The following is a 19,411-nucleotide window of genomic DNA, read 5'->3' on the forward strand; positions in this document are numbered from 1 at the left end:
TTTTTTTTTTTTTACATTTATCTCTTTTCCAGGTTTTTCTTCTCTTGTTCCTATTCATTTCAGCAAGAAGACCAGGAAGTACAAGCTAACTACTGTTCCAATTCCTACACCTTAAACTATAAGCAAGGCTACTCCAATTAATGTTGTTAAAGTTGATTTTTTTTTCCATATATATTTTAGGTAATTAGGTGATCCTTCTTTCAAGGACTTAGTTTGTCATATGAAGCAATCATATTGTGACTACAACACATTCATCTATAGATGAGTAAAGGTGTTATCTTTCAGGTCTCTTCTGCCTGCTTTAGCATGATGGCCTTCTCATGCAGTTTGAGGTGGTGAATTCTTATTTTTACAGATGACAACATTCCATGCAGTAGAGACCATAAATTGGAGCTACCGCCAAAGAGACACATCCATTATTCCTGTCACATTTATCTCACCACCTTCTCCCATTCTCCTCTGTGCAAGGTTTTTTTATGCAGTAGTGAGAGACCAGAAAAGGGAGCTGCATTGTTAAATAATCCACACCATCTGCCTCACCCCAAATTAGTTTTTAACACACATCTTTTATCTGGTTTACTTTATGACAACATAAACAAAAGTAGAAGGTGGGGAATAGAAAGACAGAGGTGAGCAGGCCTTATGTTGTCGTCTACTGTTCATGAAATCAGGACATAAGTCACATAATCACCACCTGTAATTTGTTTACATATTACATTGCTCTCTTAGCCAAAAGGGAAGAAAACCTTATCAGTGGAGAACCTGAGTAAAGAGAAGAGTTAGGWTTTTTTTGGTCTCTACATGATTACTTTCCTTTTAAGTACAATTTGGCATATATTGGTCTGCAGACTGAAACAGCAAACCTGTCTAGCTGTTGTTTTAAATTGGATATACAATGTTGATTCCACTATCGGCCTTCTGAGAGGCACACTCTCAGCCCATGAACAAAGCAGCTCCCTGGATGCTGACCAATTTCTGCTTTCTCATTCTTCTTCCATCCATTTCTAGTCACAAATCAATTAAACTGGTTTTAAAAAGAAAAATACTGAAAMAAAGAAACAAAAAAGCCTCAAAGCCATCCTCATGCAACAGGCAGGCAAAATAAAAACAAAAATTAATGACATTTCTACTTAAAGTCACTAGCTGAGAAGGACATAACTTAAAACAGCTGTTTTGAGCAGTGAAGTTAAAAAAATATATATATTTTTAAAAAATAACACCCAAGCTCTTCTTCAGGTTAGTCACAAGCTCTTCTGCAAACGACTCTAAATACACTAGCTGTAAATGAAACCTTTAAATGTGAACCCAATGGGTAAATGTTGTATTGATAACAGCTCTGCAAACAGCCAGGACCAGGTGGTTTGCTGTCTTATTTAATGTGACAACAGTATCAAAAAAATATCAGCTCAAAGCACACAAGGAAAAGACTTATTTTATGGTATTCCATGGAAATGATTGAAGTCTGAACCAGCAGAGTTTAGTTTGAATTGTACATCAGATCACCCTTTTCCCATACTGTACACCCTCTCTCTATTACACCACCAATTTTCTTGTTCACTCCCTTACACTGAATATTTTCCTACTTCTGTACATTCAAGTATGTTAAAAGTAAAGGATCCACCCAGAAGAACTTAGAGGCTTCCAGTCTTTGTGTTCACCTTGGCTGCCTCCTGCTCAGGTGTTAGGATGAAAACCAGGTAGAAATAATCCTACTATGAGCCTTCATTCTGTAAGAATGAAATGTGGGTGTGTAATGCAGAAGGGCTGCAAGACCACTCTAACTATATCCCCAAGTTAGGACAAGTGTGGGACTAGAATTGCAGAGCGTATTACATGACACAATCGTCCCTCAATTTACAGCTGAAAAGTCCTTTTCTTTCTTGCATAGCTCACAAATTTCTTTATTTTTTGCCCTATACTCAAGTAGTTTGGAAAAGTTTGAGTACCATACTCCAGATCTACATCTGGAATAAAAACTGCTTTGAAAACCCACAAGGACACTGCTTTTGTGACCACAGTCTATCCCCACTTGCTATACAATACAGTTTTTCTGCAAAAAATGTTTGACCTCTAGTGTAGATTGCTGACATAAGCTGTTCAAAACTGTAAAAGGCAGAAATAAAGTCAGTGAATTCATAAACATAATTAGTTTCAGTCTTTGCTGAAGTGGAAAAAAAACCCCCAAACACAAACAACTGAGCTATCAAATTTTTGGCTCCTCAAAAGTTAGGTCTTTCAAGTTCCCCACTCTCTAGAGTTGTGTCAGTGGAGAAAGGACAATCAAGAGATCCATGGAGGAACACAAAAATATTTAAGTATTCTGCCTAGTCTCCACTATTTTTTAATGTCTCTAAATAGCAGATGTTTTGTCAAATGTAGATGGCTATACTGGATCAGATCTAAGTTCCTCTAGCGGTCTRCTGTTTTGGCAGTGGTTAATAAAAAAATCATGGTTATATCATTGACCAACACGCTGGTCGAGTGAATTTTAAGACTGGCATTAAAGGCGGTTACAAGGGCCACTTCCTCCAGTAGATTCTGGGACTTGAGAATTCCTCCTGCCCAGTAGCTAGAGTGCATATCAGTGTGCCAGAGGCCTCTCCCTCCTAGGCTGCTGCTTTCTTGTTTGTTCAACCAGTCACACAGCTGAACATGTATTCCACACACACTCATACAAGACATTAACACGGCCAGCTACACAGACTGCCACAGATAAGGCACTGTCTTTTAACAAGCACATATAACGCCACCAAAACTCACATAAAAACAGAACTCACATAAAAAAAGTATAGATAGCCAGATTCCATTTCTCCTCTCTAAGCTGATGAAATTCACTAGTGAAAACATCTGCAACTACAGATCCACAAGCACACACATATTCAAGATTCCTTGAATATCAGCACTAGCTCTCTGCTTGTCTAGTATCTGTGCCAGTATTCCGGGTCCTCTCATGCCTTACACATGTCTATTCATCAGSTAGTCTGACTTGATGCTTACTAGCTAACAGATGCATCAACTCACACACTTATCTCACCAGCATCCTCATACTCGTGGCTCTCTCAAACACCCCCACCGACTCTCAGACTGCCTAATATCTATGCCTGGACTCTGGGCCTCCTACTCACCAAAAAGTCCATCTTGAAGTTTGCTAGTGAATTTTACACACACACCAGCTTAGGGGGGGGGAAAGTATAAATACTCCAGTCCTCCCACTTGCCAATGCCCAGGCGTATAAGCCCTATTGCTTGTAGTCCCCACTCCAGCTGCTGATACCACAGACCTGGAGGAAGYTATAGCCCATGGTCTGACTCTAGCTGCTGGCACTTAATTTACTCACTCCAGCATTTCTAATTGCTGGCACCCAAGCTGTGCAGCACTCACACTTGGTATAAAGAGTGAGATTACACATATAGGCTAGATTGCAGTGATTAGGCACTGGCAGACAAAAATATTGACTAGCAGCTGCTTACACTCAACTGGCCCCTTTTATCTCCCCTCCTTTCTATTCCCTGATGCTCCTCCTTATTCCATCCTGATCCCCTTTCCCTAAACTTTCCTTAATAAGCCTTATATAGTCCCACAGGTCCCTTTCAAATATCCCAAATCTTCCTCTTAGTCTTATTTCCTCCTTCCATGAGTTACAAAGTTCAGGTTGGACCTCTCCAGAGCTATGCCCCGTAGTTTGCTAATAGGGTGTCAGTTACTGCCTGTAGAGCTTTGCTCTTTGTCATTGTCTTCCTTACTGCTTAGCTTTGTGTCCCTGTGTTTTGTTCATTGTTTTCTTTCACTTATTACCACTTTGAACTGAAAATGTCCTTGAGCTGATAACCTTAATGAAGCAAGTGTCCTCACACTTCACATACCCTTACAGCAACAAAATCTCTCATGCTAGTGAGGAACTGCATGGAGAGTTGTTTACAAAAAATAGTCTTTGCATTATTACTTTTAAGAGGACAGCCCCAACAGGAGAGGGAAAAGAGAAAAAAAAATCCACTAACACCACCACCTTACTCCCTACACAGAGAATGTTCCTTGAAGGGTATCTAACAAAATTAAGCCAAGTAAGCAGGAAAAGTAAAGGATGTATCTGAAATTACTGCAACAGATACTATTTTGTCTGCTGCCATTGAACTAGACCACTATATAGTAGGCAGTAATGTAGCAATCTGTTTCTGCAGCTGAATAAGTCTACAAAATGCACAAAGATCACAAACTTCATAACAGAGATCACTCCAACTAAGTGACAGATATACGCTTCTTTTTTTAATAAGGACAGTCCAACTTAGTATTTTAAATGCTATTCAAATACTGAAGAGTTAGAGAGAAAGAGAATTGTAATTGTGCCATGACTTGACAAATTAAGATTCTACTGTTCAATTTCATTGCATTTAGGTAGTAAGCAAGACACCAGCACACAAGCTACCGGAAAAAAAAAAAAAAAAAAAAATAAAAAAAAAAAAAAAAAAATTAAACTCAGTACAGCTTATGATATTTTGTGTCCAGGAGACACTATAAAAAACTTCATTTTCTTAGCTACAAAGTCCAATTAAAAATTCTGAACAAATGAAAGACCACATCAAAGGAACACCAGCACATGTATTTGTTAGTTTCAGAGTGCATGTTCTATGTAATAATGTATAAAAATAAAGTGAATTTGGTAACACACAAACTCCCTACATGATTTGCTATTAAATATTTTGAGATATAGGAAGCAATGTGCCTTCTGCACAGTTGGCATGTTACTGAATCCAAATACTAACCATGCTCACAACATGGTAGCATGAGGTTCCAGCTGGAATCAAGGATCACAGATCCTATTGTGCTAAGATAAACCAAGATACACCTTTGTCCTAAACAGTTTAGGAACAGAGGCAAAAGAAGCTTCTATGAAATTTTAAATACAAAAAAGAGGCCCAACTTGTGCAAGATGCACTAACAGATAGCTGTATTGGGGCTAAGGAGAAAGAAGAGATGCTTGTGTGTTCAGTTATCATGCCAGATAAGTATGTAGCCATGTTCTGCTTTCAGTTCCATGGGTTTAAGACAATTTTCAGCAGGTTTGGTCATACAGACTRCAAAGCTTCTTGAACACAATTTTTAAATACAGCCTCTGACTCAAGAAGTACATTAATAATTCCAGGGCAGACCACTCAAAGACCACTCTATAGTTGCCATGGCTATGTATCATATACTATTTCAGTAAGCATCTGTTATTGGTCATAATTAAATTCAAGCTTCTAGGCTTGAAGAATCCATTGTTAGACCCTTTGTGTTCCCTAAGTCCTTAATCAAAGAAAAATATTAGGGACACATTTTCATCGCAAATCATTTAACATTTCAGTGTATTTCACAGTAATATTCCCCTGTTCCTTCTTCAGGTATTTGGGTAGCCAAGTTTGTTCTTTACCCAAATCTTGTTTCTTTCTACATGACAAAAGTGCTCTTTAACTTTACACTTATACAAATAATGAAAATTTGATTCACAGAGAACTATTCTGCACAAGTGTTATTGAAAGCTTTTTATTAAAGTTCTTAAAAATGAAAGGATGYCGTATTTTGAAGTTTTCATTGTTGGTTTAACTCTGTATTATTCTCAGTAAAGTTAATCTAAACACTGCCTTCAGCAAAAGCATGTACACCAGCACAAAGTTATTGTTCAACTCTGATGAGATGAGAAACACAGCAGCACAAGTACAGAAGCCAACTGCACACACATGTGGGTACACACACTCAATACCAAAAACATCAAAAAATTCTGGGGAACAAAAGCCAAGTGTATTATTCAACAACTGATATCCCAGTACTGAGCTTAACAGTTACATACCTAAAAAATTAAGAACCGTAACAACTTTAGGGCATCATTTCAGTCAAAATCAAAGTTCAGTTCTGTAATTTTGCAAGTATATTTGAAGCACTACCAAGTACGTAAAGTTAAACATAGCAGCTTTGGTGAACTTTAGGTCCTTTTATCTGTCTTCTCCAAATTGGTTCTTTGTCGGTTTAGATTTCAAACTAAGAGCTCTCCAAATGCAAGCAACATTTCCTACACAATACACACACACACATATACACATACACACAGACACACACATATAGCCAAGTCCCGTTTAGGTTTTTTTTGAATTATAAAGACAGTCTTTATAAAAGATTAATTTCATTCATATGTATATTGTATCATAGACATTTCTACCGCATGAATAAATACTTGTAATATATTAAAAAAAATCAGAACATAACCCTTGCCTTTGAAAACTTACTAACACCCAATTTAATACTCACTAAGCAATTTCAAACTTGTTATAATCCCTACATTTGAAAAAGGTATCAGTAAAGTTTATTTACAGATTTTAAAAGGAGTTGGACATTGTCTTTTAGATACTTAACAGTTCCACCCTCAACATGTGCTTCCCCTCCCCTTCACCTCTGTCCTTTCAATCTTCATGTTTTTATATTGTTGTCTTTGCAAAAGAAAAAAAAATGTCAAAAAACGACACAAACAAATATTTAGTTCAGCTCCTTTCAAAATTAACAAAACTCTATTAAATACTCAGGATAGATTTGGTTGGCATCAAAGATAACAAAGATCTTTGGGTTCCAGGTATTATCCACACAACTGTCATACAAGTTCACAAAACTTCCATCTTTTGAAGGAGGTCGCATGTATTTTGAATCACCGTTGATATAGTCACCAGTTAATACACGAGCAAGAAACATGACTTTATCTGGTCTATGCAGATGAGGTTGAAGATTCACACCATGAATTTGAAAAGTATCTCCATGCTTTATATCTTCTTTGCAGAAACGACTGGAATATGATGCATCTCTTGCGAAATATGTCCCTTTCAAAAAAAAATCTGATGACATTCTTATCATGCATGACAGCTTTACTACTAGAACACTGATAGAGATATGAAAATGATGCAAGATGTCCATTATTTAATATTTATTAGCAATCCAATGATTATTTTCTACATCATTAGATAACAAAAACATCAGCCAAATATTTTTGGTGAGAACATTTTAGTAAGGAGGTCATCTTGTGAGCCAGCACTGCTTGCTGTTTCCCCCACCCAGCCCTACCAGCCAGCTGTTAAAATTTAATTGCTTACAGCATCCTAGCTTTCTTAATTACATGTGACCTCAAAGTCAGAGCTATATTAAGCAGCTCTTCACATATATAGAGAGAATAATTCAAAGAACATTATGAGGAACATTTAAGTAATCTTAAAAGTTTAGTATTGTTAACTGTTGCATGTAACAAAAATATTTACCTTTTCCATATACAGCAGCATGCATGCCATTTATTCTCCAGTCAAAGTTATGAATACATATTGCCTCTACAAATTCATTACTGGTGCCATGAAATAACATCTGCTCATTAATAGTGGGGACACCTCTTTTCTTCTTCAGTTGTGCCTTTTTCCTACAGAGAAGAAACAATATAGCATTACAAACATCTGTACAATCAAATTAAGTTTCTACTCTGAAAACACTACAGAGAAGATAGACCTAAAAACAGTATAAATTCCACTTTCACAAGTGACTAGATATATCTAATTCTCAAACAGACCAGAATTCTTAAGATAAATGTGTAGAAATCACAAGTTTCCAGATGCTGTAGACTATTTTCATAACCTAAGTTTACCAAAAAATGTTTTTTTTTCCCTCCCCAAGCAATTTTCTCAGCTCTGCTTATTTGCCATTATTTTCAGAAAGGTCATTTTCTACATATTTATTACTGAAAGAAAAAGATTGATTTTCCATGACAGGCTTTGTTTTCRTTCCCTTCATCTGCTTAGATAGCATATGGCATGATAAAATCAGTTAGTAGCTTATAAAGTATRATTATCCAACTAAAAATCACAAAATCCATTAAAATAAAATTATCTAAAGTGTTACCTAAAATTACATCTATGGGATCATTTAATAACTGTTTTATGAATTATGTTCACATGCTTCCTAACAGAGATAGGTCCTGCTTTGAGAGGATTACATTATTTTAGTTTTTTTTTTTTTTCAATATATATATTACACATCAACCAATACTACACTCTCATAGGCAGAAGACCGTTGCTCTCCTACAATAAAGGACAGATATACTTTCCATCAATTTTTGTTCTAGTGAGTTTCTATCAGCTAGGTTTTCCACTAAGATCCATGAAAAACTGGACTCCGGAGCTATGTCTAAACGACAAGCTATTCACAGTCACGAGCCCTTGACTGTCCAGAAAAAAAACAAGCTAGAATGTATCATAGTTTGTGTTCTTGTCTGTATACCTGGATTTTCTTCCCACAAAAGCATAGTGTATGAGGGAAGATGGAAAGTAAGGCACATTCTTAGCAATTAAACAATTTGCTTACAACTGGAATGCATGCCAGAACTGGGGAAGTACAGTTTAGATGCAACCTGAAAAGGTCAGTCTACCAATGAGGCCCAATGAAAGAGACACAAAGAATCTTTGTTGTGTACAAAGGTGTTACATTGCCATTATTCAATTTATTTACTAGTACATTTAATAGGAGTGATAGATAATCTCATAGGCTTGAAAATTTTATTCTGTTTTATTGGACTTTTTTCTTAACATTGTGCAAAGTGAAATAAACTATGTATTGACAAATTTTAATATCGCATGCAAAAAATGCTTTCCAGAAGAGCAGCAGTAGAAACTCAAAAGCATCTGGGAGATGTCATTAATAAACTTATTTGTGGTATCTTTTTTGTTAGAAGCAGAGAAGTTCAGGCACCCCACTTCTACTGCATTTGCAACTCAACAGAACCCAGGAGCCAAGATTCCCTGCCTAAATGCTGCTCTTCTCAAGATTCAGCAGCTCCACCTCATACCCGAATGTCAACAATGCAGAGTACCAWTTGAAATTTTTCAAGTAGTCTTTTGCACTCTGTGTGGTTGCCTGCTGATCCCTGACAAAGTATAAGGATAGCCCAGAGTAACTTTTCTTAAAATAGAACAGGTGTATTACAATTGCCTGAAAATGTTCTGTAATAGTCTTTCACAAATCTCTGACCAGTTAGAAATCACAAGACTAATTTAAAATAGTCAACAATATGGAAGCTATTAAAACAAATGTGTTTTGACCTCTGCAATGATGCAAATATCCTTTCAAACAATGCCCTTTTAATTATTGACCTGATAACTTCCTGATCTGCTCAATGCAGTCCGTTGTTTCTGTAGACTGCAGAAACACCACAGGAGGACATTTGTTGATTTGGACTATAACTGTATTCTATCTTTAGGAGTCTAATTATACTAAAAAAACCATCACCTAACACTTTCCACCAGCAGCGATGAGCTAATCCAATAAAACAAAAGTTGCCTACCCACTACTCAGAAGACTCTCATACAGCCAGTCTGCTTAGGAAAGGAGAAATCTAAAGTAAAATTAAATACGCATAGACATGCTGTTTGTACATAAGCAGATTCCTTCTAAATATGGCCAGTGATCTCAGTGACAAAAGAATGCTTACTAGTTGTTACTACTCATAATTTGCTCATTAGTACATTTAACAGTAGTGACAGATAATCTTGTAGTAGTCAGCTTGAAAGATGCGTTTATCCTGTTACATTGTTATAGTATTATTTAGTGCTATTTTCCGTTTCCACTACAAATCCAGATTTAGAATGCATGAGTCAAAAAAAAAAATGCTAGACTATGATTCACATTTTATTACTTCCACTTTTCTTCTCAGGACATGAAAAGAACTTTTAGTGAATGTAAAATGTTTRAATTCTTATCTCTGTGTAATATACTACTGAGCAATAATCTCTTCATCAGTATGTGTAAGCCTATCTACTGCAAATGACAGAATGGTAACATATAATTTGCAACTGCAGAGAAATAAAAGCAGTAAGCCTTAATTGCATACTAGTATCCTAGCAATTCCTATGTTGGTTTAGTTAGTTATATAGTCAATTATATTTTTTTTCATAAAGGAAAAATTACTTTTCTTCATATACCTTTATTTAGATACAGCTACTAAAAAGTACAGTTTTGTAGTTGCAATCATATGGCATTGATGTGTGAAATTACCATTTCCATCCTTGTATCATACTTTAAGAATGTTATAGCACAAAATCCATAGACTCAGAATTCTTAAATCATGAATTCTACCCACTGTCCAACCTGGAAAACTAGCAGACTCTCCAAATGATCATCAGTTTCTTACCTAAGCAAAAAGTTGCTGGGTTTTTAACAGGTGGGGAAAGGGAGGGAGTCGTTAATCTTCCGTGGGTTTTTTTTGTTTGTTTTGTTTTCTTTTGTTTTCATCTGTACTGGGAACTCAAAACTGGAGATATCTAGTTTAAAGTCTGCTTACTATTCTTACTCTCAAAAATTTACACATTAAAATAGTATAAATAGAGCGCTACAGAATCTTAATTTGAACTAAAAGCTGATATACTATACAACAGAAAAATAAATGTTAGAACATATGGCCAAGCAAATAAGTCTTTATATTTAAATATGTAACTATATCTGTACAGATTTACAATTAACAGAAGGCTATGTCTTTCAAATAGGAATCTGAATTAATCTATTCATGCATATTCATGATATATCTCAATATATAAAAACTTAGAGTTTTCAAAAAACAAAGCATACAACTGCTATAATTTTTGGTATATGTCTCCTCAGTATTTCTTCACTATTTAAACTCGTTATTTTTAACGACCCTATGCCCAATAGAGACAAGACTGAAAACTTTTGTCAAATACAACTGCTTAATACTGATACTAGGAAAGAAGTGGAAACAAAACTTCAGCACTTGCAATTCTTTCAGCCCAGCACAATATGAAAGGGAAAAGCAGATGAATTAGGAATAGCTTTGGAAAAACATTAAACTTGGAGAAATGACACGATTAGGTGCTAATTGGATACTTAATCCTACYATGTTTTTCATAAAGTTGAGAAATTTGACAAGTCCCAAATATATTTTTTTTAAACTAAAATTCAACTAATACAAGCCTGTTGAGATTCATTTCACAAAAAGCTTTTTTTTTCCTTTCCTGTTTACTTCACTATGAATATCATGGGCCTCTACCACACAGACATCCTGAACACTGACCACATGTAAGCACAGGAAACTCAGACAGGGAGGAGTTTGAAAAAAGTTTTTCTTTTTTTTTTTTTTTTTTTTTTTAAGACACAAATAACTGACATCCACAGGCTAACACGTCAATCTCCTGGCACTTTCGCATATTCTTTACCATTTGGCTAATCACTTCTTCCTCAAAGACTTCCTATCTTTAAAAACTGTATGAAACTGAAAAAGTCTAGCATCTTATTCTCCTTCAGAAGAGAGCGATGCTTCTAATTAGAAAGAATAGGGACTTCTCAACCTTTTCACAAAGAAATAAAAAAGGTTTAGTTCAAATCACTTAATAGAAATGTTAAAAGTTAAAAATATCTCTGTCAAATTCTCCAAGAGATTGACATTACTGACAATCTCTTACTCATTACTGACTGACAATCTCCAAGAGATTGGCATTACTGTTAAGAGAATGATAGCAGTGCCAAACACAATACACTAATTAAAAAAATCTTGGAATGATTAACTTTAATATGGCTGCACCTGAGAGTTGAATTATATATTCCTCAAAATTCCAGTTCGTATTCATTCTGCCCTAGATGCCCTAGAGCTAACATTTTTGGGAATGTTAACCTATAGCAGTAAATGGCTCTAACCAGTATGATAACTTTTGCTATCATTTTTTTCTCCTTTACAACTAGTAACTGTGTATTTCACAAAGCAATATATCAAGGTATTAAATATTGATTTATATGCAACTTGTTAGATTAGAATGATACTTGAGGATGATAAGTACCAGCACCTTCCAACACATCAGTCTGATCTGTGCCACATCCACATTTAATGTATTTATAGAAGTATTACAGTTCTGCAGATGTAGAAGTTTCAGAGCCTGGAATTTTGAATAAAGTCGCAAAGGAATGACAAGTAAGCAAATGAAGATAAAACTGATAAAAAAAAATAACAGAAGTATTTTAATCACTTCATAATAAGAGCAAATAGATACATTTCTGCTGCATGTCTTCAATATCTGCTGTTAATAGTCCTAAAATAATATTGGTTTTCAAAATAATCTCACCTGCAAAAAAACTCCCACAAGTCTAGATTTTGTATTCTCTTAATTCTTTTAATTCGGTTGCTATCCATTGTTTTTCCAAAGAGACTAGAAACTTCACTATATTCATTTGTTTTCTTTTGCAAAGGAATAAGCTGGAAAGAAAAAGGTTAGTACAATTTCATTGAGATGCATTATTTCATTACCACGTCTTCGGCCAGCTCACATATAAACTCTTACCTGATATGGTTCCTCAGTATTTACATTCTCCCAGTGTGAAGGCATAGGGATAGCCTCATTTTCACAGATGAAACTTTAAAAAAAATTTTTAAAAAATATCACAAAGACAAGGCATTTTCATCTTCCACTGGAATGCCAATTCTGTACAATATATTACGAAAAAGCTAATACAAAATTACATAGGGTTTTAATTCTCACAGAAACAATATGTAAGGTCAAAGGCAAGAGGTCTTAGTTTGTATTCAAATTCTGGCTTTGCTTGCTTTAAACAAATCATAGTAATGAACAATTTTAATATACCATCCGCCCAATAAAAGATAGGAAGGTAAATCAGAAAAGGTAGTCAGAAAGTTCAGCAACATATGGAGAGCAACACTGATTTCTAAATGTGGGAGTGTAGATACAGCTTGAACTTTCCAAAGTAACAGGAATTATAGCTGGCCTAAGACTCTGGAAACTAAGCCCTCATTTTAAGTGTTTAAAAGCATCATGCTACAAGTGTACACTTGAAAATTATGGTTGAATTTGTTTATATACAAAAACATGTATTTTAAGCATATACATAAATGTGCTTAAACACTACTGTATATGTCATAAAAAAGAAACTAAATTAATCAATCTCTTGAAAGTAAAGAACAGTGTCATCATACGAAAAGAGAGGATACAGTGATGCAGTGCTAAATGCAATTCTTCAATAAACACAACAACAAAACTGAATTTCTACAACATTACATGCATTCTACAACAAGCATCCATTGAAAAATTAACAGTTGACAAAACAAAAAGGTTTTCAGAACGCCAGTGTAGATTGCTGCAATATTTATAATAAATGCCAAATTTTGTTCTGAAAGTAAAACCAGATTACAATTCAGAATTAAAATTATTTCTAAGAAATTATTTGAAAAAAAAATCTCACAATCCTCAAAGTCAATGTTTTATGTGGTATTATCACTGCACAGATCAGTTTGTTGTTTAGCAAAAACCCAGTCTTCACCAGCATAGCACTACATGTAATTACTGATCAAATGGTAAGAAACTTACAATCGAAAGCAATTAGACTTGTAAGACCAGCTGGTCATTATGATGCAATTTCTTGTCATTTCACATATTTTAGTGAAAATGATCAAAACAACTGCAAGCAAAAAAATATAACTCAACCTTTTCAGACTGTTACAACATTTGTTCTAAGTTATTTATGAGATCATTACTAAAATTGAACAAAACTCCATTCTTTACTGCTGCTTTTCTGCGGCAACTCCGATTTATTAAGTGTTTAAAGCAAGGGACTCCAAAGGCTAAAGTAAGAACCCTGTAAGCTGGATGTGAGTAATCAGTATGTCTTATAAGTAATTCCTCTCTCATATTCCTTACTTTCTCCAAAATAGAAGACAAAAAAAGAAAACATTTTTTTCACTCATCCCCTGTGAAATTTCTTCCTTCTTCACTTGACTTGCTCTCCTAACTGATTCTACCTCTCAAATTGTTTGATGTAAAAATAAGTAAATAAATATAAACAATATAAAACATTTTTGTTTCATTTTACTTAGAAGAATCAAAAATAAAATTCAAATAAGGATAATTCAAGTAATTCATTTTATTTCCTTACCTGAAAGCACTGATAGAAAAAGGAGCTCGCTTTATTGGACGTTGCTTAAGGGTAGTTAGATTGGTTTGTTTCATCACTGAGCATAAAACAAGAGTAAGGATGAAAGTTTCTGGAATTCATCTACAGCATATGAAACATTTAAGTGTCATTTTTCTTAATAGCAGTACTACTTCAAAAATTGCCTAACAGGAACTCCTATTTCAACAATTAATAAATCAATATGTTAGAGAAATGTTTTGAAATACTGGCCTCAATCATCCTTTGTAACAGCTGGCAAAATCTGCAAATGCTCTATAAAGAATTATGTTTATTGTTAAAACACTATTGGGGAAATACTCATCCCCATCATCAATGGCAAAATTTCCACCAACTTTAATACAAGTAATATGGAAAAATACAACACTGCAACAGTTAAACATACCTATTACTTTTAATGCAAGAAGTAATGACCTATGAATATTGTAAAGTTGTTTAGCATTTGTATTTGTTTTTTTTTTATTATTATTACAGGTGCAAAATAGAAGGTTTTTAATAGATATTTCAAACTCCTATTTTTCTGTAGTACTTCACTCCCAATACATCACTGTTCTACCCATTCCCCTTTTCCTCTATTTGAAAAACTGTTATTTTCTTTGACCTGGAAGTGGCTTCTGTAAAAAGACAGTTGATAAATGCCATTAGAATCCAATAATATGGCATAAGCAAGCTCTTTACTAGAGAAGCCTTTCAGGTATCAGCTTGTATTCCAGCAACAGAATTGCCTTAAAGCACCTGCTAACTTACAAAATCACTTTAATGCCAATGTTTTGCAGAAAGTTTCCATCACATCAATGTCTCTTACATAAACTCTGAATGTAAGATTATGTTAAAGAACAAAGTTCAAACTTCCCAGACCCATGAATGAAAGCTAGATACTACCAGCAGCTAAGGTAAGCAGAGGTAAAATTCTGGAGCACTACTACACAAGGCATGCTACCTTATCAGTAAACTAGTTTACTCTTAGTAAACTAGAAAATGTAACACTGCAGCTGCCTCCAAAATCTCACACATACCTTCCAATAAAGACCTTTCCAATTACAAGTTTTTGCACTAGATATGAGGAACATAACTTGCTTAATGAACATATCAACCAGTGTATCTGACACCTTCCATTATTTAATTTATTCTACAACAAGAGACATACCTGAAAAGTCTAACGTGTAGTTAAATTTTGCAGTAGTAAAAGAAACAGATCCTTGTGGGTTTGTTCTGAAGCTCTTTTCAATATCTTCACTGCTAACTGAGCAATGAGTGTTTGAATCAGTCTTTAAAACAAATCAAAAGCAGATTTAGGCAAATTCAGTAGTAGTTTGACATATGGAAATCATCATAGCTAACATAACTTCACATGTAGTTACCTGAAACATATGCCATTTACCACACTCAGCCAAATAAAACCAGCCCCACTGGGTGTCTGATGTATCCATCTCTTCAACTGTGCTTTCCATCTTCGGAAAAAATTCTTCTGATGCTCTTTGAAGCATTTCCTGCAATGTTCATACACATGCAAAAAAAAGTCTTCTGTGATACTCTTTGCAAAAATGCATTATTTGAGAAATTCAACGAAGAATAAAGAAGTAGAATAACGTTAAATGCAAAACTTTAATTAAAAAAAGCATGGGACATATTTGTTTTCTCTTTCTTAAAGAAAGAGACTTCCTTCTTATCCAGTTTAAAAAATACTACCTGTAAAGTTAGGTAAACATTTTCAAAGCCAACTTTTTCTTAAATGTTTATAAACATGTAATCAGGTCAAGAACTATAGGCTTTGTCAGATCAAATAGAGGTGCTAAATTCACAATGATGGCTATATGAGTAAATCCAGTCAAATACAACAGGCTCCAACTTACATACTACTCTGGAATAGTTTGACAAAAACATCTACAACATACTCACCAGAAGTTAAATGAAATGGGATGTTAGGAGCTGCTAGGAAAAAATTAGAGACTAAAACAAGCACCATCATTATATCACTGTATAAGTCCACAGTGCATTATTCTTCAGTATTTGGTGATGGTTTGTTCCCCCTCCTTCCCCCCCCCCAAAAAAAAAAAAAATCCTTGAAAAGGATACAGTAAATCATGAAAGGTACAGATAAAGCTGCCAAAAAACAAGCAGAGTGGCTTCTACACAATGAATGACTACCAAAGCTAGGATTCCTCAGGACAGAAGAATGAACTGAGGAAACTGTATAACAGAAGGCTAAAAAATCATGGCAAAGTCGAACAGAGAATAACTGATTATATTATCTACCAGACTAAGGGGATGTCTGACAAAACTTGTAAGTGTTAAGTTCAAAACAAACGAAAGGAAACATCTTCATAAAATAGATGGCTAAACTATGGAATCCTTTTGCATGGTATGCTGCGGTTCCTGAAAGTTTATGCAAGTTCAGAAAGTAACTGGACAAGTTCATAGAAAAAGCAACCAATTGCTATACCAGAAAAACTTCACAATAGCCCCTATCAGATTTTAACTTAACAATAAAATCCTGAAAATTCTGAAAGAATTTGATTTTACTTGCATAGATCTCCTAACTTGTCAAAACCAGTTAATAAACAACAGTACAAATTCTAATGAGGGGAAAATTTTCGGAGAAACAGGCTTGCCCTATTCCCATAAAGAAGTAGCAATTTATCCAGTCTAACTGATTAACCAAGGCTGTCACTCTTAACTTTTTCCTCAACTTCACTTTTGCTTCCAAAAAGTGGCCCACCACACTCCACCGCAAATAAGTCAAAACATTCTCTAGCTAACAACCTGGATGTTTCATTTGCTTTCCTGGACACTTCAACCCAGAAAACAATAGAAACTTTCAGAAAGCACCTTGGAGATGAAGAAGTATGAGCCAACCGGCCAGTGCTATGCAGGCAGGAACTGTAAGCAGATGGTGCTCTTCTAGTACTATCTTCCCCCATGTTTTTCCAAAGCAAACCTTCAAGGGTGTTTTCAAAAATCACAGGAACTGCTTCATGGAAATATCTAAAGTCTATGTCTCAAATAAGGCATGATTTCTAATTAGCAAAAGCTCCTACAAATGTAAATGCTTGGAAAACAGGGAAATCAGTGACAGACCTCCACAATATCTCTAAATTGCAGAATCTCAGGGAACACCTACTTCACCAAAAATGGAAGCGCATCCATTCCTTCCAGCAGAAAGGCCTGATGAAATGAGAACTCCACACAATACTGAAAGGTCTTGACAGCTTACTTCCATTATTTAAACCTACAAGGACAGCTGCCTCAATTTTAAACAGAAAAGCCGTATTTTCACCTACAGGCTGAGTCTACATTACTTTAAAGCTAAGAAGAAAAAGGTAACTTGTGCCTCAAAGAAATTTAGTTTTCTCATTTTCCCAGTAGAATAACCAGACCTCAGGTCCATCCAACATTAGTACAGGGCCTTGAATCTGATCAAATTACTAATGGCTTTGGAACAGTTACAAACAGAGAAGGTATGTTCATCTGCACCTCTCAAMACACTTGTACTCCTCTGGGAGCAACAGAGCCCCTGGGTGGGGAAAAGGTAGAGAAATTTATCAATGACAGAGTTATTCTCATAACTTCCAAGAATGTTACTTCCAGTCCACACATTATCCCAGTCAGAATCTTGCATAGATTCCTCAATGCTTCTAAATATGGAACAAGGATGCAAATTGTAAGCACTGAAAAGAAAACATGAGAGCTGCTCTGAAAGGTAATTGAAATTGCATATGCTTAAAATAAAAGACTGCTCAATTTACTGATGAATTTAAAAATAAAATCCACTTTATTTATAAAGAGTAAGTAGTTTTTCATCCAGAGCTTCTGAATGTATGCCCAGCAAGCAGAAACTCTTAGAGGGTTTTTCGGGATGACCAGAATGTCAACAATCAAAGATGCAGCAATGAGAATTTCATTAGCAATGCTGTTGCTAACAGAGGCGCTTTCCCATTACTAGCACTGTTATTAGCGGCCCAGGAGTTATAAACTGAGTAAAAGTTGCAGCTTTTATTCTGACAGTGAAAAGTTTCTTATAAGAATGTTTGTCATATCATGAGAGTGCTGTAATTGAATGGCTGTAATGCTAACACTTGCTCATTTCTCAGGGAGTTTTAAGTCTGAATAATAAATATGCTTTACAGTGCCTCCAAATAGCTATTCTATTTTCTTGTGCTGTCTACATCCATTTGTTGGATTGTGTTTTAGTGCTGGAGACTCTTTTACCAACAATCTGCAACTCTGTATAGTTCCCAGCTAGGTCCACTAGCAGCCCAGAGCGAGACTCCAGGCCTTTTGTAGGTAGTAAAGTATCTGAGAAGGAGACTTTTCCAAGATTTCCCAGCACAGTGCTGAGAAGGGGTGGCAGAGGAGAAAGAACAGGTCATGGTCTGTACTTGTGCTGCTGCTGAGGAGTCAGCTTACAGAGGGGAAATGCCCTCTGCATCATCACTTCTGCAGAGGACCGCTGCTGCAGTCATCCCTTTTCCTACCCCTTCTCCAGAGGTGAGCCTGTAAGAGCTCAAGGACAGAATGGGGGGAGACTGCTAAATAGTTCCTCTCCTATCTGGCTCCTCGTCCTCCCTCAAAGAGAGCGGTGGCGCCATGTGCCCCCCCTCCCCGTGCCCAACCTGGCAACACGGTCTCTSAGGGCGCCCGCGCTCGCCTGCAGGGGGTGGGGCAAAGCGGGACGGGCCGACAGCGGCCTGCGGCCTGGAGCGCGCCTGCTGAGGAGGAGGCGGGAGGAGGGGGAACGAGACGAAAGGAGTGGCTGTTTCCACCACCCCCCTCCCCGCGCGCACTCACCGCATCGGCCGCCCACCCCGGGCTCGCTCCCCACATGTTGCCCGGAGGGTGAGGAGGAGTGGCAGGGGGACGGGTGGGGGTGTCAAGCAGGCCGAGCCTGGCCGCTCAGGGCACGTCACTGCTCAGGCTCCCGGGCGCTTCCGTTATCGGTGGCAGAAGAAAAGGGAGGAGTAACGGCTGTTATTGGTAGGGCTATATCGGTTCGTCACACAGAGGGGCGAGGCCTGGTATGCAAATTTAAGGCGAAGTAGGCGGGAGCTTGGGAGGTGTTGAAGGAGGCGGTGTGGTGCGGGGGCCGTTGCGTTGGGCGCCCCCTCGCGCCGCGAGGCAGGGGAGGAACGAGATACGCTGTAGGGAGCCGGGCCTTGGCTGCCGGCCTTGCCCTGTGGGCTTCTCTTAGCTTCGCAGCATGGTGGCGTTGCCATGACTCTCACGCCTCAGCCCTGCGGCCTCTGGCTGTCTTGTCAGCGTATGGTATGGGTAGCAGTTCTGGCTGTGAGATGCTTGAGTTCAGCGTGCCTCACATCTCTCTACTCTGCCACTTTCTTTTCTGTTTCCTTTAATTATTGGCTGTCATCATGGATAGCAATGGGCCTAATCTCCACAAAGACCTTACAGCCCATACAGGACCATGCCACATATG

At 36.6% G+C, this 19,411-nt stretch overlaps 1 protein-coding gene across 1 annotated transcript; it reads right to left on the bottom strand.

Annotated features, from left to right (window-relative positions):
* Positions 1 to 6,311: 6,311 nt before the first annotated feature.
* Positions 6,312 to 18,924, bottom strand: PARP11 (poly(ADP-ribose) polymerase family member 11). The gene is made up of 8 exons (XM_085298830.1): positions 18,769 to 18,924; positions 15,342 to 15,470; positions 15,128 to 15,248; positions 13,945 to 14,020; positions 12,339 to 12,411; positions 12,123 to 12,253; positions 7,272 to 7,423; positions 6,312 to 6,839 (listed from the first exon to the last, which is right to left on the bottom strand). Exons 1-8 carry the CDS (start codon positions 18,802 to 18,804, stop codon positions 6,526 to 6,528), a joined length of 1,032 nt encoding a protein of 343 aa, XP_085154956.1. The 5' UTR covers positions 18,805 to 18,924; the 3' UTR covers positions 6,312 to 6,525.
* Between the last annotated feature and the right edge of the window lie 487 nt (positions 18,925 to 19,411).

The sequence above is a fragment of the Rhea americana genome, unplaced genomic scaffold (assembly GCF_003343005.1).
Source record: "Rhea americana isolate MKP2758 unplaced genomic scaffold, rheAme1 scaffold_142, whole genome shotgun sequence".
Taxonomy (NCBI): domain Eukaryota; kingdom Metazoa; phylum Chordata; class Aves; order Rheiformes; family Rheidae; genus Rhea; species Rhea americana.